This window comes from Mus pahari, chromosome 16, assembly GCF_900095145.1.
Source record: "Mus pahari chromosome 16, PAHARI_EIJ_v1.1, whole genome shotgun sequence".
Lineage (NCBI taxonomy): Eukaryota > Metazoa > Chordata > Mammalia > Rodentia > Muridae > Mus > Mus pahari.
In genome coordinates, this window is record NC_034605.1 from 34,296,037 (window position 1) to 34,318,488 (window position 22,452).

The window sequence follows — 22,452 nt, forward strand, 5'->3', positions numbered from 1 at the left end:
GGGGATGAGGGCAGCTGGACAAAAACTAAATGGGGAAAACACTGACGTTAGATGACATAAATCAAATGGGCCTAAAAGGCATCTATAGACTAGTCTATGCAAATACTACAGTATATTCTTCTTAGCAACCCATGTGACTTTCTCTAAAATTGACCACATATAAATATGGGAAAGTTGAAATTATAGTCTGCCTTCTATTTGACTATAATGGAATAAAGCCAGATCTCAAAAGCAACAGAAACTACAGAAAGTACAAAAACTCAGGGAAACTGAGCAACACACTGTTGGGATAACTGAGACAAAAAGAAATCAAGGACATTTAAGAATTCCCAGAATTGAATGAAAATAAAAATACAATATACCAAAATCTATGAGCCACAATGATGGCCAGAGGAAGGTTTAGAGCACTAAATGCCTATATATATATATATATATATATATATATATATATAGAGAGAGAGAGAGAGAGAGAGAGAAGCTCGAGCTCAAAGTCTAATGAACTTGAAAGCCCAGGGAAAACAAGAACAAACACTACATACAAAATAATATTAGGGAAAAGGTATCAAAAAATCAGGGCTCAAATTAATGAAATAAACACAAATAGTTAATGAAATAAAGACTTTGGTCTTTGAAAAGATAAACAAGACTGACAAACTCCTAACCAAATGAACAAAACCAGAGATGTAGAGGGAGACAATACAACAGACACCGAGGAAAGAAAGAATTGAAAGGACAGAGCTAAAAAACCACATTCTCCTAATCTTTATTTTAAAGCAGTTTAATTGAAAAAAATTATAGCACTCTTAACATAAGTAACAGTAAAGTACTCTACAGCATGCATTCAAAATAGAAGTCCACACCTCTACCTAGCACTCACAGCAGAAGTGTAATGTCACACCGTCCATGTGTTTTCTTTAAGAACTGCATGCAAGGCCTACAGAGATGGGAGTTGGGGAGCTGCAGTTGTCTGTGCCAGTGGGGCTTGTTTTGCAATCTGCAATGCCCCAATCATTTCTAGAACATGCCAGTTTCCTGGTACATTGATATAGAAAGTCTTAGAAAAACCAAATTCCTTCTATAGTCCTTTAGTTCTAAGGGCAAGACCACTGTGTTAACTTTCAGGAAGCCAAGCTGAGCCACACAGGCATGGCCTTGCTAGAGCCAGAAGTTTCCCTAGGAAGGAAACCCTGGAGCACTTCCATTCTTCCTCGCGTCCTCTGTCCTGTCTCAGGTCTGCTCTGCTTCTCAACTTCCTTCTGACTCACGGGGTTGCTCTGTCTCTTCTTCACCACCAGTCTCACCACTCACCTTCTCTAACTCAAGCTTTTGAAATCCCCTTCTTCCAAGAAGCCCCCCCATGACTTGTTGGAAGTTGTCTCTGAAACCCCTCATTTTGATCTGGGATTTTATGGCACCACCCTCCATTCTCTATACCCTAAGTGTTTCCATGTCCTATGACGCTGGAGTTCATCAACCCTCCCTCGTGCTTCATGTGCTCTCCCTGAGCTGTGGCCCCAAGGGAAGGATGACAGAAACTGTGTTGACCTGGGAGGAAGAAGTGGGTTGTGGTGAAGTTCAGCACCAGGAAACTAGGGTTGTGAGTGCAAGCATGGGTCTCTAGGTGCCTCCCAGCCTTAAAGTCTCAGAAGCAACTCATCTCTGTTGGCCTGCCTGCCTATGAGGTTGCCCTAGCACTGTCTGCAATGAAGTAGTGTCTGTGGCATACTCCTAATGAAACTAACAGGACGCTTGATACATGCTATTTAACAATGAAGACACAAACACAACATACGAGAGAGAACTCCACTATTTATTGTGAATTTTAAAATCAGGAATATAAGCAATTACAGAGCTAATAAAAATGGTGAAATAAAGATAGGGGTCTTACAGAGAAGGACAACTACTAGGTTTGTTCACTGTATTATTAGGTGTTTAAAATAACAAATGGTTCTGTACTTCTGCTTTGGGATTTAGTTTGTTTGTGTCAGATATAATACCAATACACTGAGAGGAGACAATGCTGTATATACTTATTTTGCAACAAAGGATTACATTTCTACTTCCAGTTACTCTGATAAACATACATTAATTTACCTTAAATAATCCACAGTGTACTTACGCTGTGCTTTGACACAAATTAGTCTTGTCAACTGTAGGAGAGAAGCCTACATTATCCACAGATTGGTCTGAAGAGTGAAGTACAACAGAGGCTGACGGAGGGAGGATGGAGTGAGGTGAAAGCTGCCCGCAGGTCACAATGACCTGACTCTACTGCGCAAGCCACTCAGCAGTGAGTCACTGCTCAGTGCCTGGTCACCCGGGGCACCTCAGATTTTTACACAACACAGGCCATGCCAGAGCAGCCTCTTTCCAGCTATGGAACAGGACATTTCACCGTATGGGACGTGGAGAGGGTGGTGCCCTGCGGGAGGGGAGGAGTGCTGCCTTGCTGAGGAACCTGGCTTCGTCTTTAGGTTGCATTGAAGACCACAAGCCTTCCCCAGGCCTTGTGGGTGTGACAGGGCCTCCACATACAGGTGCTTGTGAGCGCTCCCCACACCACTGCACAGGGATGCATCGCTTAAGGCTGAGTGAGAACCAGAAGCTTCAGTGTTTAGCACTGGGAGAAAGTCAGAGTTCACCGAGGACTTGTGGGTCACAAATTATCCAAATATTAACATTTTTATATGTAGACTGTATATTTTTCTTTACAAAAAAAGGGGGGGGGAGCTTAGAACCACTTGTATGAAATGGTTATTTTAAAGTTTAGGACAAAGCTTCAAAAGCTGTGACTTCAAATCTCTTCCCACAGGCCACACCTGGGCTGGAAACTGCCAACAGTAGGCCTGGAAGAGGGGCACTGAGAAATTCACATGTGCACACACACGCGCACGCGCACACACGCGCGCACACACACACACACACACACGCGCACGCACACACACACATACACACTCACGCACGCGCACGCACACACACACACCCCATGGGCCGCTTTGGACCATGATGGAGAACCCCCCAAACTCACAGCATTCTGAAGAGTATGCTACACAGTCTTACAGGAACAAAGCTAGTAATAACAAAAACTGTTTATTTGGATGTTTAAACTATGGTAGTTTAAATAGATTGGAATTAAATACCCATCGGCATCTTTCTGCACCACCATGCTGGGAAAAAGAGAAGTTAAATGCAGTGCTTGGAGCATAATCTCTCTGGCACAGTATGAGGACAGTCTCCATCGCCATGCCTGATGCCCTTCTTGCAAGGCCTTATGTTTTCATGACTGTTGGAGATGCAGCTTGGAAACAGGTGAGCTGCAAGTGCATGCTGCTCTTGAACTTGTTGAGCAGCTCTTCCAGTAACCTGAAGAGAGGAGAAGATTTTACTTTCTGACAGTAAAGGTCTGTACTAGTGAGTTGTACATCAACATGGTATGAACCAGCCATCAGAGAAGGGGGTGCCTCAGTTGAAAAAAATGCTTCCATAAGTAGATAAACTTATAGAACATTTTTAAATTAACGATTAATGGAGGAGGGTCCACCTTATTGTAGATGGTGCCATCCCTCTGCTGGCGGTCCCAGGTCGTATAAGAAAGCAGATGGAGCAAACCATTAGGAGCATCCAGTAAGCAGCACTCCTGCATGGCCTCTGCATCAGCTCCTGCCTCCAGGTTCCTGACCTGTGTGAGTTCCTGCCCTGATTTCAATGATGATCAGCGATGTAAAAGCATAAGACAGACAAACCCTTCTCTCCCAAGTTGCTCACAGTCACAGTGTTTCATCAGTGATAGTAACTCTAAGATCAGGTGGCCATCCTAGTTTGTTTTCCTGTTGCTGTGATACAACACCATGACCAAAAGCAACTTGGAGAGATTTACTTGGATTACAGTCATAGTCCATGTATCATCTGGGGAACCCACGGCTGACACTCAGGGCAGGAACTTGGCGCAGCAATCACAGAGCAGTGTTGTCAGCTGGCTTGCCATCAGGCTCACATCAAGCCACCTTCCTTACACTGGTCAGGCCACCTGCCTAGGTATGGTACAGTGCACATTTCTTGACAGAAGTTCCCTTTCCCCAGAATGTCAATTTGACAGTCAAGATTAGCCATCACAATAGCTTAGCAACTCAGCACATATTCAGGGAGCTGGTGGCTCAGGTCTGACTGCCACACTGTGTTTAGAAGAAAGGCAAAAAAGCCAGTGCCTTTGGAATCCTAATCAGCAATAGAAATATCTCAACAAAAAGTAAAGTGGCTGATCAAAGAATACGTTATTTATTAATCTAACAAGTCTGTATTTATCTTTATTCTCTTTACACTCCTTCTCTAGAGTCCTTCCTAGAACAGAATAACACTTAGATCTACTCTTTTAACATTATTCAAACAATCAAGAAAAACTGAACTTCTTTTTGTTTTCTAGTTCTACGACTGCTGGGGAACTGAACGCAGATACTCAGGGCAGGGGCTTGGAGCAGCAATCACAGAACAGTGTGATTTCTATACACAGTGGGGCTTGGAGCAGCAATCGCAGAACAGTGTGATTTCTATTCACAGTGGGAATGGTCCCAGAAGACAGGGTCATCTCTCACCTGACTCATTAAATTGTTCATTTGATTTTATTATTATTAGTGTATGTGTATATGTGTGTGGGGGGGTGGGGGTGAGTGCTGGCCCGCATGCCACAGCATATATGTGGAGGTCGCCAAAGTTGCTCTAGAACCTTAAACATCTATATTTATTATTATTTTGAGTGAAGAGAATGTCTGCAGGATATATGGAAGGGATGGGCACACAAGCACACATGCAGGTTGGAGGACAACTTGAGGAGTTGATTCTTTCCTGTCTTTATACGGATACAGGTTCTGGGGACAGTGTAGGTCATCAGACTTCCATGGTAGGTATCTGCCTGCTCCGCGCATCGGCACTACAGGCACACCAGAACTGAAACAACAGCATGCCAGCTCAAACAGTCGCTTCGTGGTTGGTTTTGATGCTGAAATGCCTTTTGAAACATGTTCCATGTATTAAGAATAGTAGTGACTATTTTTACCTTTTACCTTTTATTTCAAGAAAATGAAAAGGGCTCAGAACGACTTCCAAGGCAAAAACAAAGCAGGGAAGGAAGCAAGGCACTCTCTGTGGCAAAGCACTCTTTGGCTGCTGGCCTGACGTGAGACACCCACAGAAGGGTCTGCGCTGGGGCAGCAGAGCAGGAAAGCCGGCCTGCTCCCCTCTCCCCAGCCTAGTCACTCTTTATGCCCACAGTTGGTCCAGGCACCTTCTCTCCACAGCATTCTGCTGGGTTTGGCCACTGAGTCTAGCTAGCACTGTGAGTCTTCCCCGAGCAAAGGCAGGTAGACTTAACTAGGAATGGTCACAGAGAAAGAGACACAGGGTCCCCGATGCCTAAGCTGAAGCTAGACTGGCATTTACAAAAGATACCTGGCCCAGACTTCCCCTCAGGCCACAATTTCCTGTTATAAATGATAAATTTTCCTGTTTAAATGCAGGCTGAGCTCATTAATGTGGTAATGACATAGCTGTTCTGTGCTTTGTATGCAACTAGTCTAATTCTCCATGCTTTATAGAAGCCAAAGTGTGCGTAAGCTAGTGTGCGGACGTGGGGGTGGTGGGAATGGGGATGGCTGCATCCTGCTCTCGTCATTACAGAAGCCAGTGCTGCAGCTGAGTAAGGAAGCTCAATGCCTTTCTTATATCCCCTGTGCTTGTCACTTAAAACTATAAAATCCATCAGTGTTTAAGTCAGACCTCCAAGACAGCATTCTGTCCCTTGGCCTAGGGGACCCAGCACACTGCATCCCGGGGTAGCCTAGGCTCTCCTTATATGAGCCACTCGCGGGACTTTCAGTGGGTCTCTGGCTGCTAGAGCTGGTTCAGCTCGGCTAGTGGGCTGAGGAGAACACCCAGAACTTACTTTTTGTCCGCACCACTTGCAAGTTGAGGCAGAGCCTCCAGGGCCTGTTTAAAACTAGACCTGAAACACAAAAGCACATGAGCTCACAGTCCACACTCTGAACAGAATTCATAGGGGTCACTGTAGGCATTCCTACACACACTGTAAATGTAAAGAAACTGATGATGGCCAGTGAAGTAAGTGGAGATGCGTGAGAAAAAATAAAAGTGAACAACAACAGAAGAAGAAAATGTAGAAGCAAGGTGTGTGTGTGTATGTATGTTCGAGAGTCGGGGGAGGGGAGCAAAGGGAACTTCCTTTTCTCTCTCTCTCTCTCTCCTCTCTCTCTCTCTCTCTCTCTCTCTCTCTCTCTCTCTCTCTCTCTCTCTCTCNCTCTCTCTCTCTCTCTCTCTCTCTCTCTCTCTCTCTCTCTCTCTCTCTCTCAAAACAAACCCAAGCTATCAGTAAAGCAATGGTGCACCTGGGAGGAGAGTAGGCAGAGACAGCACTCAGGACAGTCACAGCAGCCACAAGGACAAGACCTGCTTACAGCCACGTCTCCTCACAGTGGACGTGGGGGACAGGGTCTGGTTCTTATCAGAATTAATATGGACAGGAAAGGAAGATATTTACATATAATTTTGAACACTATCTTTATATGAGAAAGGTAAAATGAATGAATGGAAAAACTACCTATTTAGTAGTATGTTCAGTTTTTCCAAGAAGAAAGTATCACAAGAGTTACTGAGAGGAATGAGGATCACAGTGGAGAACTTATTTGATAATAGCGACACTTCCTAAGAACAGTTTTGAACTTCATGTCCTCTATTGATTTAGTGGATTTGAAGAAATAAATGCAATCACTGCTGATCAGGGGGTGGGGTGGGAGGTGGGGAGGGCATCCCCTGTCTTGTATTAAAACGATACTCTTCAGTTGACCAGGATGTGAATGTCAGACAATGTTTCTTAAACCAAGGGCATGTTAAAAGAATGAAAAGTCCCCACAGAGTCACAAAAATGCCTCTGGGAATCTCCGTTCTCCCTAGCCGAGGCAGAGTGTGCGCGGGGACAGTGTGTGTTGGCCATCTATGCTGCCTCTTCCTGGTCAGCAGGCTCTCCTCTTTCCTGTTCATTTTATTTCACACCCATGGGTGTTTGCACGACTGATGGGTGTAGAGGGAAGCAGAGAGAGCTGGGTCCCCTGGGACTGAGTTGCAGATTGTGAGGCACCAAGTAAGCCGTGGGCCTCAAGCCCAGACAGACCCTCTGGCAGACCTGCCAGTAATCTTAACTACGGAGCCATCTCTCCAGGCCCTCAAGCACTAAATGATTAAGAAACTACTGAATTACCTTTAGTCATATGTATAGGTGCAATGAAACATAAATACACTCCTTGTTTAGAGGAGTTCCATCTTCAAGATAACTCTTTCCGCTGGGCAATGGTGGCGCACATCTTTAATCCCAGCACTTGGAAAGCAGGTGGATTTGTGAGTTCGAGGACAGCCTGGTCTACAGAGTGAGTTCCAGGACAGCTAGGGCTACACAGAGAAACCCCATCTCGAAAAAGCAAAAAAAAAAAAGAGTGGTTGGGAAAATGTGTTTTTAAACAATGATGATAGAAATCAACACCATGGCAAGGAGGAGGAGGCTAATTTTATTTGTTAAGAAAATAATGAAAGTTTTCAGTTGTGATGGTGACTGTAAGGAGATGGCACAGCCATGTTATCACTGGAAATGGAATGAGTGGTCTCCTGCAGGTCCCTGTGCTCGTGGCACGGCTCAGACTTCCTGGGCGATGCAGTGACTGTGGCAAACAGCTCTGCACGCAGGCAGCTCTGCGCATCTGACCTACTGATGTCTCAATAGTAGGAAATCCCGACTTTCATTCAAAACAGCTAAAAGTTACCATCAACTTTCCACTACAGAACTTTGCAAAGAAACCACAGGCTTCCTCTTACTCTGATATTTACAACACTTAAACTGTCCTTCAAATCTGATAAAGATTTAATTTCCTTAGCCTTTTCTAAAAAAAATAATAATAATAATAAAGTATGTCATACTTGGCCATATTATTTATGAGACAAAGGTTTGTAAGTAATGAATGAAAAAACTTAAATTTATAAAGTGCTCCAAGGAAGTGGCCTTGAGAACCACTGTCTTATGACAGGCTTGAGCTTTTTAGTAAAAAAAATCTGATGAAATAGCAACTCTATTTCAACACAAATTTATGAGCACTGTGTTTGTAAGTTTTCTGACAAGAGGCACAATACACAAGTAGGCGATTCTGATCACAAGGAAGAACCGCAGAGGAACACTTGGTATCTTACCTGCTTTCCGAGGTCAGGTAAATGGCTACAGTGTCCCTCAGAGCACAGATTTCAAGTCTGGCCTAAGGATGAGAAAAAGGCAAGAGTGACAAGTGTCAGGCAGCAAATGACAGCAAGACCTGGAGACAGCCCCACGTGCTTCCTGCAGGCAAGGCTGGCCAGAACAACAGCAGCTTCTCAAAGGATGGTCCTAAAATACCAGTGTCTCCTTTAACGCTGCTGTCAAGTGCGACTGTGTGGGCAGGGGCTGGCCACGCGGCCATGGGGATTACTACCTGACTAGTATCTGCCTTTTAGTTTGGTAGTGAGGACGACCTGAAGCCCTGGCCTGCGTGGCTGGGCTTGCTTCCTGGTACCTACTACACCCTTTTAGGTACACTGTCTCCTCTCCAAGCTCTAGGAAGTCAATCTAGTCTCTGTTTAATCTGTGAATAAGCTTAAAAAAGCAAAGAAAATTGACAAGTTAATCTTAAAATTCATATGGAAATATGAAGTTCCCAGAGATGTTAAAATGGTGCTGGAAAATAACAACGCATTTGGAAGTCTCCCATTTGCTAACTGCAACACTCTCATATCAGGGTGGCACCAGACATGACAGACCCGGAGCTCAGTGATGCAGAATGAGAGCCAACTGATCTCAACTAGAGCTACAAACTGTTCAGTGGGGAAAGTATCCACTCAGTGAACAGAACCTGCACAACTGGATCCACATACAGAAAGATGAAGCCCAAACCTCCCTTCATATAACTAAAATTTAATGTAAAAGAAAGACAACATCCTAACTTGATACTTGGTGTGGTGGCCAAAGCTGTCTTAATTCTCAGGACACATGAACATCAAATCAAATGAAATCCAGGCAGCATGGCATGGGAGATAAAACACAGAGGTGACCACCATGACTCCCATGCTGCCCATAGACTGCCCTCCCCAATGCAGGGCACGCAGGCTGTGGACACCAGCCTGCAGGAGGATATCACCCAGGGGCCCGCCAGCTGCATGGCCAGCCTGCAGGAGGAGCCACACAATGTGTGAGGATGTGGTAGACAGACAGGAGAGAAAGAGAAGTGGAGCAGCTTGAGCATTATGAAGAGAGATGGGACTGGAGACTCCAGGGTGGAGAGGAGGAGCCTGTTGTGAGTAGCCAGCCCTGCCTCCTGGGGCCATGGTGAGGTCCCAGCCTAAGCTGCTGCCAAGGGCCATGTCTGGGTCCATGGCTACAAAGCCACTAGGGTTGGTGTCAGTGTCTGTGGCTCATATTATCCCTAGAGCACATGACCCTGGCTGGGGCAGCCACTGGGAGCATGCAGAACTGGGAGCATGCAGAACTGGGAGCACGCAGAACTGGGGGCATGCAGAACTGGGGGCATGCAGAACTGGGGGCATGCAGAACTGGGGGCATGCAGAACTGGCCTTGCTCTTCGCTAGCAGCAGTACTCTGGAGACCTGTCACCCCTCCACCCTGTCCCAATTCCACCCCCAACCCCACAGCAGGGACAGCACTGGGAGAGTAGGCCCTGCATCTCGAGTAACTCAGACAGTACAATAGAGCTGGTCCTGGTCGAGCAGGCTCCATAAGGCAGCACCAAGGGCGAAAGAGAGAGATAGCTGTCCCCAGCACTCGACTGCTGTGAGGGGGTATGGGTACAGGGGCGACACCCTCCCACCTCATCACCTGTGGCAGTCAGGAGAATGGGCCCTTGGGTCATGAGAGCAGGAGACCCAGTCTTGCCTTCTCACTGGCTATAGCAGTCTGGAGAGCTGGCCCTGCACCTAGCCTGGGCAGCACAGTGGAGCTGGTCCTGGAGGCTTGGGCAGGTGAGCTGGCGGAGAGGGCAGGAGAGCAGGAAAGCTGACCCTGCCTCCTGACAATGGCAGCATTGAGTGGCCTAGCGGGAGCAGCACTGGGGAGCTTGCCCTGGAGGCACTGATATGTAGTATGTAACATACAACTTTCATGACGAGATGCAGTAACACACATCAGGAAAGTGAGATCACAGCTCAGAGAAGGAGACAGGGCTGCACACCAGGACGATGGCCATGGTCCACGGGACAGTTTGTAACAGTGCCTATAAAGCTGGTTCCCAGTTAAGAGAACTTCTTCATGACGTTGGATGATTTGGGTACCTGCAGTGCTCCATTTCTGCTGAAGGACGAGACGCACTGCATCAGCCGGCTCAGCTCTTCAGAGACCGCCTCGACCACTCTGGCCAAGACGCGAGGCACCAGTTCTTTGGAAATAGTGAACACCTGATGGGAGGTTTAGACAAGAGACAGTGCATTATATATACTTTTTCTGGCTTGTGTTTGTCAGTAACAAAGTAATAAACAAAACAAGATACACTCTTACATGGAAACCTTCGTTTTTAAGATTTATTTTATTGTGTATGAGTGTTTTGCCTACACATATATATATGAGTGTCATATGCAGCCTGGTGCCTGTGGAAATCACAAGACGGCCTCAGATCCCCTGGAATGAATGTGGTCATGAGTCAGCATGTGGTACTGGGGACCAAATCTGTCTTCTGCAAGAGCAATAAGTGCTCTTACCTACTGAGCCAGCTCTCCAGTCCCCAGATGTATACTTTAGTTGTATTTACGGATTAATGATAAAAAACTTCGTTTTTTAAAGGCGTTGCAGATGTCGACTAAAAGTTGTTTTGAAAATTCTGTCTTTACATGATGATTTGTTGATGCTCACTGTCGTAAACTACGGGAGTGAAGTTATAGACACATAGCTACTCGGGGCTGCTTTCCTCCTCTGAGAAGATTTCAGGTTTTAGCTCTAGGCAGTTGCTCAGTCATTCGATGACTATCTTGAGCTTGAGTGTTTTCTGTGTGTTTTGACAGAGTGGAGAATTTTAAGGGTTACTTATGCCAACCAGTGGAAGCCTAGAGATTTCCTACATTCCTTGGACTTGTTAGGGCTCCACTTTCAAAATGTTGTCTCTTTTGTAGCTCTTATCAGAGGTTAGTCTGAAGCACATGCAGACCAAGTCTGCAGTAGGCCTTAGCGATGTGATAGTCAAGAAACACAGGAGTCAGGAGCGACCAATCCCTAGCACCACCAGGTGCACCCTGAAGACCTCAGCAGAGCTGCAAATGTATTTGGAGTTAAAAGTAACCATGGTCCTAGTGAGAAAACAAAAAGAATATCAGAACAGAGATGGAACGTTAAAAATTAAAAACCGTCTGTTGTGACATACGCCTTTAATCCCATCACTCAGGAGGCAGAGCAACATATCTCTGTGAGTTCAAGGCTAGCCTGCTCTGTGTAACAATGTCTAGGACACAAAGGGTTGCAGAGAGAGACCAAGCTTCAAACAGACAAAATTAAAATGTTGGAATATAAAATATAATTGTGGTGGCTTGAACATGCTTGGCCTAGAGAGTGGCACTATTAGGAGGTGTGGCCTTGTTAGAGGAAGTGTGTTACTGTGGGGGTAAGCTTTGAGACCCTCTTAACTGCCTGTAAGACAGCAGTGTCCTCCTGTTTGCCTTTGGAACAAGATATAGAACTTTGGGCTCCTACAGCCCCAAATCGATCTGGATGCTGCCATGTTCCTACCTTGATGATAATGGACTGAACCTCAGAACCTGTAAGCCAGCCCCAATTAAATGTTGTCCTTTATAAGAAAAAAAATAAATTTTGTCTTTTCAATACATCTCCTATATATGAAACAAAATTTCTAAAAGTGTGTGTGTGGGAACCCTCTGGGTATATATGTGCACAATTAAAGAAAGATTAAATGGAGGAGGGTATTGGTGGAGTGGTGTGCATCTGCTATCTTGACTACTCAAACAGATGAGCAGAGAAGTGTGTCAACCCAGGAGTTTGAGTCCAGCTTGGGTAACACAGTGAGAAACTCATATAAATACATAAGAGTTTCACTATTCTGTATTGGATTAGCATTCCAGTTTTACTGTGTGCTATAAAGACATTATTTCTTTTTATTTGACAAACAACAGTATTGTTAAATTTTATTTCTTTAATTTGTATATCCATTCCCCCCCTCACTCTCTGTGTATGTGTGTGTGTGCACGTGCACATATACCTGGGAATGTATGTGGAGGTCAGGGGACAACTTTTGGGAATTGGTTCTCTCCCCCACTGCATGGGCTTTGAGGATCAAACTCAGTTTATCAAGCTTGGCAGCAGGTGCTCTATCTGCTGAGCCACTGTGGTGGACCCATTTCAAATTTTAACATATGACAAAGTTGTATCTGGAGGTTTAGTAAAGTACTTTATCCTGCTAATTCACAAATTAAAGGATGTTTTAATTTTAGCTTTGCCTGTCCCCACTTTCAGGTGCTAGTGTCAATTAAACATTTGTGTCAACCCAAACAATCTGAGTATTCAACAAATATTTTGGCAATTTAAGATGTTATCACAAGTGGTAGTCCTGGTGAGATCTACTTTGGGTTACTGGGCTAAAGTAAAAGGGGGCCTGAGAGGCTGCTACTCAGTGATACCTCAGCTGTTGTTAATGGCTATCAGTCGATCTTCTGGACACGCCAGCCTGACACTTACACCCTTGATATCTACAGTTCCTCTGCTCTCTGCAGACAGGATGCCCTGCCCACCAATGACTCCACTTATGCTTTCATCTCAAAAGAAACTAACACAAGCATTACCTCATATTTTTAAATAAAATCAGGGGTCTATGAGACCACCTGCCAGAGTTAAATCACATAAAATCTTTCTAGAGAGGAGCTCACAAACCCCTCTGTTAAAATGTGCAAATGTAAGGAGGAGACATGACCTCTGTTTTCTTCGTATTTTTCCAGATACCATGATGGTCTCCAAACCTTAGACATGAAGCTAGAGCTCAGTGGAGGAGCCCCTGAGCAACAGTGGTAACCCTTTGGCCTTGCTTTAGTTTATGGTTCCCATTCTTCTATGAGCCACCTTGAGAGTGCTGGCAATGGAGCCCATAGTAGATTGTAAAACCATGACAATTCAGGCAGCCATGGTCACTGTGGCACAAAAGGTGGCAGCTTGTTTTCCAGTGTGCCTCAGAATGACTCCCATCCTAGGATATTCCAGGAAGAATGGCAATATGAAACCTCAGATGACAACCGTGGGGGACAGGTGTGGGAACCGTGGGCAGTAACATCTACACATACCAAAGCGACACACACACACACACACACACACACACACACATGCATGCACATAGACACAACAAGCAAATGCACAGAGACACACATGCACACTAACACACACAGGCATATACATACATGCATGAATACAGACACATGCAAAAAGACACACATGCAGACATGCATACACAAGGAGAGACACACAAACACACAAAAGCTGTGCTCTATTTTACTTATATGCCCAAGATATATTCCGAAAGGGAAAAAAGAGATCCCCCTCTTGTGAATAATAATCCAATTTGCTTCTTTCCTTCTTCCCCCTCAATTATCTACTTTTGTAGGAACAGTTAATGACAGCTTACCTCTGCATGCACAGCAATTATATTCACCAATGCTTCTTTTAAATAGTTTCTCACACCTGAAATCAAGATGGGGGAAGGGAAAGGCACTCAATGAATTCCCCAGCAGCATCAGAATGTGACTTCCATCGTGGTCTGAGGTGAAACTGAAAGTAACACCATTACTGTCCATTTCCTTTAGAGATCAAAAAACGGTGAAAGGACTATTTCTAGAGAGGTAAAAACCAAAACAGCTCCAACAAGAAATTTTCTTTCACCCCTTTTCATTCCTATTATTGTTTGTTCTGAATTTACTATCATTTGGTCTCAAAATCTAAACTTTAAAACATCCTTATATTTCACATGTGTATCAGACAAAGTACAGAGGACCAAAGGAGGGTGCTGAAATTTCTAAGAATCATGTTAGACATCATAGCATTATACAAAATGACATTTTGATTCTAAGGCATCACTTTAATTAATCTGTGTGTGTGTGTGTGTGTGTGCACATGTGCATGTGTGTGTTTACGTGTAGCATGCATGTGCAGGAGCCTGCTGAGGCTAGAGGACATCAGATCCACTGAAACTGGAGCTATAGGCAGTTGTAAGCCAAATGGCATGAATGCTGGGGACCAAAACAAGGTCCATTGCAAGAGCAGTAAGTGCCCTAAACTTCTGAGCCACGTCTCCAGCCCATGATTGACATTCAAAGTAGAAAACCTTAAGGTCTTGGAGAACACCCAGTGGCTTAAGAGTGCTCGCTATGCAAGGCATAAAGACCATGCATGAAAAGCAAACATCTACGCAAAGTGCCAGGCTGGTCATGGCTGTTTGTTCCTTTAACCCCAGTTCTGTGGGAGACAGTGGGTTGGGGATGGAAGGGGGGACAGGAGGATCATTGGGGCTTCCTGGATGTCGGTCTCACTTCAGGTTCAGTGACAGACTCTGCCTCGAGGGTGGTAAACAGTGATAGAACAGGATCCATAGGTGTGCTCTCCATGTGTGCCCACCCATGTACCCTATTACACACAAGGAAGGCTTGCCACATAATTAGTTAGACCTGATTCTATAAAACAAGTTAAAGACTGGACATAATAAAGATATCAGACTGTGGGTCCAGAATTAACGACTCAGCTTGAGTTGACAGTAGCACCTTATGGGTGCAGAACGTTATCACAGCTTTCTGAACCAACTACCTCCTAGCTGTGATCTCTGGGGAGAAGGGAGAAGGCCTTCCCACTTGTCGAGTGAGTGTAGATTTTGCACTTCTTTTGCCAGACTGCAGTGAGGGCTAGTGGTGACCACGTGTGCATGTCCTACAGCTCACCATGCTCTTTAAGAGGTCATCATCAATGTGGTATAAGAAAAGTGCAAAAGCACAAGTATTCTTTTCCTATAACTCCGAAATGACTACTTTCCTTTGGAGTGGAATGTTCTAGACTATCTTCTAGAATTAAATACAAAGGCTAAAGGGCAGTACTCTCTTAGAATGTTACTCATAACGTGGATGGACAAGACCATTAACTACAATCTTCCTCCCCTCCCCCTTCCCCCGGTAGTTTTGAAGCAGAATCTTTTGCAGTCCAAGATGATCCTGAACAAACTATGCAGCCAAGGATGCCTCTGAATTCATGATCCCTCTGAGTCCCCTTTCTGAGTGCTAGGATTACAGGTGTAACTCTGAGGGTAGGAACCATGCCACTGATGTCCCCTGCAGCAGCTGGGAATGTAGGGCTGGGCCTTGAGCATCACTAGGGTGTTGGAGCGGGGCACATGACTGCATACTGAGGGACAACAGCTCGTGCATGGTCATCTCTATACTCCTAACATGCACAAAAAAAAAAAAAAATGCACAATTACTAAACCCAAGCCCAGCATGAGAGCAGCGATGCTCTAAGGAGCCAGGGTTAAACCTCAACAGCCTCCACCATGTGAAACCAGGCTCTGTCAGTGCCACTGCAGTGCAGCTGTCAGCAATGATGACTGCGCGTGCACTGGGGAGCTCCAGTACTGACTACTAAGCCAACAATTAAACTTCCACTCAAGGCAGGCAGGCAGGCACGTGCCCAGTGACCACATACTATGAGCGCAACTCCCCGTGACCCCGATAGAAAAAACATCTGGCAAGAACATTACACCAAGCATCACCAACAAAGTACCCCATAGCAGAGACAGCCCTGGATTAGTCAACACAATTCTAAAGCCACAGCTGTGATAGCAAATAGTAAGTAAGAATGCCAGTAAGAAATACTTAGTCCAAAGAACATTTCCGAGAGAAACTCTGAAAAAAACAGATTTCCCCTGTTAGCTTACTACAGGATTTGCATGAATAGCAGAAGAAGCCTTAACTTTGGGATAGAGTTTTATAGTTCTTGGTGTTTTACCTTTATGAATAGAAACCCCCACACACAAATAAGTGTTCACAGAACAACATATGAGTGCTTCAGGGGCTAATGGGGCATGCTGGGAGAGAGATGGACAGAAACAGCTCTGCTGCCTAAGCAGCGAGTCAGGCGGTGGAGGCAGAATTGACAGATTGATGCTGACCAGCTCTGCAAAGAGTTGTTATAAAGCAGTGTTGCTCTCCCAGAGCACTGCATCCACTGCAGTGTAACATAACTACACAACTAAGATGCTCAGGATGGAGCATGCTAGCAACCCTAGAGCCCAGGCACAAGGACTCTGGGTTCTAGGGCTACACAGTGACTCCTGTGCCTGCTCTTGGGACTCTTCCTCCTGTTGAGTTTACTGCCAAGTGAACTAACAAATTTCATGCAAAGGAAGTGGCTTCAAATATTCATTCATTTGTTATACAGATTTCCTAAAATTCTCTTATGAGGTAAACTACTAGGTATTTACCTATATATATCAGGCCCTTTTAAGTAGAACATGTTGATGATCACAGAGAAGACCACAGTTACTAAAAGTTTGATTACAATTTACTGCAGTTGGTTTCTATTTATAGTCACATATAGGAAATTCATACAGGACAGTTATATGAAAGGGTTTTATGTGGCAAAGAAAACCAGTGTAAAGTAATCTGTAAGTGGTTGGGCTTTCAAATGCAGGGACTCCATGCCCATAAATCCAACCAACAGCCAACGTAGATTATTGAAAGCATCAACACAAACATCTTTTCTGTCACTCTTTCCTAAAGAAAGGCCTGAAACAGTTTCCCATGTTCGGCATCACAAGGAACCTAGCAGTGATTTATAGCTACTGGAAGACAACTCTGTGCAGCTCTGTGCCCTTTCACAGACTGGACCAAACATCTGGGACACTGGCATCTGTACTGTGGAAACTATGGTAGAAGAATGGAGACCTAATTCCTAAGACTGTGGGCAGATGGAGTTTAGGAATAGGAGGGTGGGCCTCACTTGCGACCTCAGGGACAATGACTGAGCCTGCCATCTCTTCTATCAATGTAAAGTGAGAAAGGAAAGGAAAGGCAGGCAGAGGAAGCTGATCCCAGGGAAGCTGTACAGATAAATGCCTACAACAAAGGGTTGGGCTCCAGAGGTAGACAGGAGGAGGGACTGTAGGATGGACTTCAACGTCCCTGGCTTTGGTGCCTGGGGGCAGGACCAAAATTTGATTTCTGGTGAGGAGGCTACTTCTTTAGGGTAGGTGACTATAAGGGAGGAGCCATACTATAGTCTACTCTGGTGGCAAATGTTGGCTTCTCTTGCCACATTTCATTCTATTTTAATATTATTAACATTGACAGTTGCTAATTGCTTTTATGTTCCATGAAGTGACAAAGGGTACAACTATGGTACAAATTCCGGCTTGCCAATCACCAGCCACATGACATCAGACACCTCAATTTGCCTCTCAAGTAAGTCACTGCCATCCCTGAAAGGCAGTGATTGTAGTGAGTTCTTTGCTAACAATGTCATTATAGATGTGCTGTTTATTCTCTCATTCTTCAACAGTGCCCACCTACCCTGTGTGAACACCACCGGCATGCTGTAAGAAGTGCACAGAGCAGGCATAGCCTGCAGCCCCAAGAGAGATGAGGCTTTGGTGGAATAAGTGTTAAGTCTCAAGAAGGACACACATGCCAAGGGAAACAGCTTTAGATAAAAACAAACACACTGGGTATAAAATGCACGAACTACAGCTATATTTTCTGAAACTCCAGGTATATACAGGCAAACTAATTCACTGTGACTGCCATCCAGCTGCAGCTGAGGTTCTTTTGAGCAAGCAACTCAGGAATCGATTAACTGCCGAAAACTTGTTTGCAATGCATGGTGGCAACAGGAAGCTTGACATTGCATCCAATGTGGCTATGCTGGGGTCTTACAGGGGCTTTGCCCCTGACAAAACTCCTGCTGTACAGGTTTACACTAAGTGTGAAGGTGGTGCTCTAGTGGAATTTGTTGGTCATATTCTGCTTTGGGTAAAAACAATGGCAGAATATCACATATTAGCATGGCTTCGGGAGATTGCAATATCTGGTTTGACCACTAGATTTTTTTAGAGCTGAACCATCCACATGAACTGCCAAGTGAATGGTGAATGAATAATTAGAGGAAAATTGAACCACATGTACAACTTATAAGATCCATAGTCAACCTGATATAGCTGTCTCTTGTGAGGCTATGCCAGTGCCTGGCAAATACAGAAGTGGATACTCACAGTCAGCTATTGGATAGAACACAGGGCCCCCAATGGAGGAGCTAGAGAAAGTATCCAAGAAGCTGAAGGGGGCTGTAACCCTGTAGGCAGAACAACAATATGAATAATCAGTACCCTCTGAGCTCCTGTCTCTAGCTGCATATGTAGCAGAAGATGGCCTAGTTGGCCATCACTGGGAAGAGAGGCCCCTTGGTCTTGTAAACTTTATATGACCCAGCACAGGGGAAGGCCAGGGCCAAGAAGTGGGAGTGGGTGGTTTGGGGAGCAGGGTGGGGAGGAGGGTATAGGGGACTTTCGGGATAGCATTTGAAATGTAAATGGAGTAAATACCTAATAAAAATTGGAAAAAAAAAAACAACCCACAGTCAAACAGCCTTACCCTTCAGCAGGCTGTTTACCAGAAACAAGCATGCCTGTTATGAGGAGATGCCCTCTGGCAGGGCACCTCTTTGGTCTTTGTGCTATGAAGCAGCAGGATCTATTTAACAATACAGTTAAAGACAGTAGGACAGGATAGTGCTGCTGGGGCCCGGCCAATGTTTCCACACAGCTTTGCTCTTCCGGGGCAGCTTGTCACAGACAGTCAGCACTGTTTTGCTCAGTGCCCACAGTGTGCTAAATACCATGGCAATTCTCGGGTGGATAAGAACACAGTGGGACAGCCTGTGTGTTAGAAACCCTGGGGTTTAGTTTGTACTCCAATGGCAGTAACCATGTACAGTGTAGACCTGATTAGGAAAGAGTGCTCAGTGTAGGGGGTGGGGGTGGGGGTGGGGTAGAGTTATTAAGAGGAAAACTGACTTGCTGCCTGAAGTTGCAAGAAAGTGTCAGGTTATTATGATGTAGTCGTGAGTGTTGTTTTGAAGAGCCCTACTTAGATAAACCCCCACAACTTTCCATGTTACTTAAGTGAGGGAATGAGAGGCAGTTTCTGAGCATTCAGAATATTATCGACCTTCTCTGCTCTGAATATGAAATTAGAATGTGTCATGATATGTGACCAACAAAGTGTCCCCACCCACACAGTATGAACCCAGACGATCACTTAGCAATTAATCTAGAAGCCTAGTGTGGAAATTCCCCAAGGAAAACAGAGTTCACCTCTCCTCTGATAGAGGCCCTGTAGGCTGCTGCTAGCATGGTGGGCTTCCGGTTAGTGAGGCTGTAGGACCTGAATCTCCCACAAGGAAAACAGTGTTTTGTACACATCAAGTTAAAACAGAAGGTTCTTGGTCGTTTTGTTACCTTCTTCTTTTTTGAGCAGGGAAGTGGAGATAAGCACACTATTAATAAAAGCACACAGTGAGAACCTAATGCTAGGGTTTTGTACCAGGTGCCATATCGGGTCCTGAGGAAAACACAGAGCCCTTCCCCACAGAGCTTACAGCCCATGTAAGCAACACCCAGGTTTAACATAATAAATGGCCCGACTGTCTTACGTATAAGAAAAAATGGCAAAGAAAACTATTCTTAAACAAGAAAATAGCTGTATGATATGAAGTTAATCAGGCAAATGGTAAAGCCTGGGTTGGCAAAGGCAAGGCTGCTGTGCCTGAGAATGGCGCCATTGTGACAAACAACCCATCCCTTGGTGAATGGACACTGGTGTTTCTGTGTGTCCATTTCATGAGAATGTTTTCTGGTGAAAATGTGATAATGCTCCCCGTGAACTTCAACGAAAAGTGTTTAAGGGGTGGCTGGAAACAAGGTCCTTCATTTGAGCTTTGAGTTCTCAAAGTCTGGGAAAATGCTCAAGGTGCTACACAGACTGATTCGATTCTCTTCATTATGAATATGAACAGGCTCCTGAGGACACACCCACAGGAAAGAATGTTCTAAAAAACGATCAGGCCTTTCTCCTTACTTTTTAAAATATTTTTAAATTTTAAAAATTAAATGTCTGCTGAAAAGAAATAAACATGGAAGTATGGGCTCATTTAATAACAACTAAACGTTCAATGAATGTTGTCTTCACTACTTTCCCCTGAGAATGATGCTTGACAATCTGGTATGTTCTTTCAGACTTTTGCTTACGAATATGTTTTGTTTTGTTTTGTTTTGTTTTAAAGAGATTACAATTATCTTCTTAAAACTTAATTATATCACATTCCTTAAGAAACAAATGTAAACAAAGCAAACTAAACCAGACCAACCTGCTTTCCGGGGAAGCCGGGTCAAGTGAGGTACACAGCGTCCCAGGCAATCCTGCTCCTACTCAGGACAGATTCTTTCCCAGGCAAGTACAGCTTTCCCACCTCCTGCCCCCTCACACACACACACCCCTGCGTCACTAGAGGGGTACAGTTGATACACTGATGGCCCTAGCAACAGAAGCCATGGTCTACAATAGGCCCACTGCTGGAGATGCACATTCTGTTGGTTTAGTGGAATATGCTCACCACTACACAGTGATGTGACAGTCTTTGTGCCTGAAACATCACTGCTGCCTCCCTCATTGATGTCTCCTTTTCCATTAACCTTGAAGCTGCTAGCTTTCTCTCCCCCCAAACCTCTACCATTCTGCCTTTTCCAGAAATGTCATAGATTTGAGCCCATATAGTACATATGTAGATGTACTTTGTAGATCTGCTGGTCCTGAATTTGCAGTAATCCTCCTCCTCAGCATCCTGAGTGCTGGGATTACAGGTATGTCTGTATCACCTAGCTCATGTATCTTAATGGGATAATCTAGAGGTGGAACTGCTGAGTTCAAAGGTTTTCAGACTTGGTAGATTCTGCCAAGCTGTCCTTCAAAAGGCCACAGGAAACAGAGGTCTTGCCTCTCCATGCATTTTAAACATGGATTGCCTGGTGCTACATGTCCCAACTCAACGGTTCATTGAAAACTTTTAAACAGCAATTTGACAAAACTTTTCACTGAAAAAGAAATCAAGTAAAAATTTAAGCAAAATGTAAAGGTGAAAGAAGCCAAGCCTTTTACTCCTCTGTCTGTCTGAAGTCTCAAAAGGAATTACAGCAAGCATGCTGTACCATGTGAACCCATACCAAGAATGTAGATCTTCCTTCCCATGAAACACTTCCTGGCACAACGGACATTACTTCTCTACAGACAAACTCACTCAAAGTTCTCTGCTAGTGTTGTTTTGAAACCCGGCACTCCCCGGTAGGTAATACTTCAAGAAATTGAATTGGAAAGTCTGGAGACAACCTACTTCATACACCACATTTCCTGTTTTTAACCCCTGTACCCTAAATCAGTTAGTACTCCTAGTCTACTGACAAAAATAGATCGAAAAATACTATAAATATCCCACAATGTACTTTTTAAAATTGTCAAACTGAAACATTACATGAAAGAAGCCTGGGGTGTTTTTGTTTTTTTTCAAGTAAATTATCTATTCAACTATACGCTAAAGACACATAAAGATTACTGCCTGTTCTTTAAAAAAAAAAAAAAGTAGTCAGAAACTTTATCAGGATTGGCATAACAGACAAAGGAGCCTAAATATCACATAATACAATGAGCTTTTGTTGGAATGGAGAAAGCAAGTTTCTGTTGGAAGTACGGGTCTTCCTGTTTTAGTGTACATTCCCATACTGACTTATTTAAAGGTGTTTAAATGTGTCCTCAGGGGCAAGGTGGCCCTACTGTGAGTGTGTGAATAACTTCTGCCTCTATAGTGCTGTTTTCTATACCAGGACTTTTCCCTGTATCAAAGTGTGGTCCTACTGATCACTATGGTGGATTTCATAAGAAAACTCTACTCTTTAGAAAACAAAGTATTACCAGCAATGAAAGTACTAATGAGTTCATGGTTTACTTTTATATACATATAAATACAATTCAGGGAACTTAATAAACTGACTTATTATTAAAAGCTGTTTAGAAAAACAGCTTTCAAGACAGAAAGAAGCAAGGGGGACACAAGTCCCTACACTCCTCTCAGACGTTTACTTGATGTAAAGGAGCCATGGATGACAGTAACAGAGCACGTTACAGACTACTCTGTAGAACTAGCACACAAGTCGCTCAGTCCTTCATAAACCTACTATCCTGAATCTCAGACTTAAACGGAGACAGAATTAACATGAACTGACAAATTAAAGCTACTTTGTCTCAACTACACACACACACACACACACACACACACACACACACACACACACA

The 22,452-nt window shown here is 44.3% G+C and overlaps 1 protein-coding gene across 1 annotated transcript in view; it reads right to left on the minus strand.

Annotated features, from left to right (window-relative positions):
• Positions 1–1,793: 1,793 nt before the first annotated feature.
• The window catches only part of Exoc2 (exocyst complex component 2), a 160,023-nt gene continuing 139,364 nt past the window's right edge, over positions 1,794–22,452 (minus strand). Inside the window, exons 23-27 of the mRNA XM_021215509.2 lie at positions 13,704–13,759; positions 10,366–10,488; positions 8,242–8,303; positions 5,936–5,995; positions 1,794–3,363 (exon numbers count right to left, since the gene is read on the minus strand). Coding sequence (XP_021071168.1) covers positions 3,270–3,363; positions 5,936–5,995; positions 8,242–8,303; positions 10,366–10,488; positions 13,704–13,759 — 395 coding nt within the window. The 3' untranslated portion in view covers positions 1,794–3,269. The remainder of the gene's footprint in view (positions 3,364–5,935; positions 5,996–8,241; positions 8,304–10,365; positions 10,489–13,703; positions 13,760–22,452) is intronic.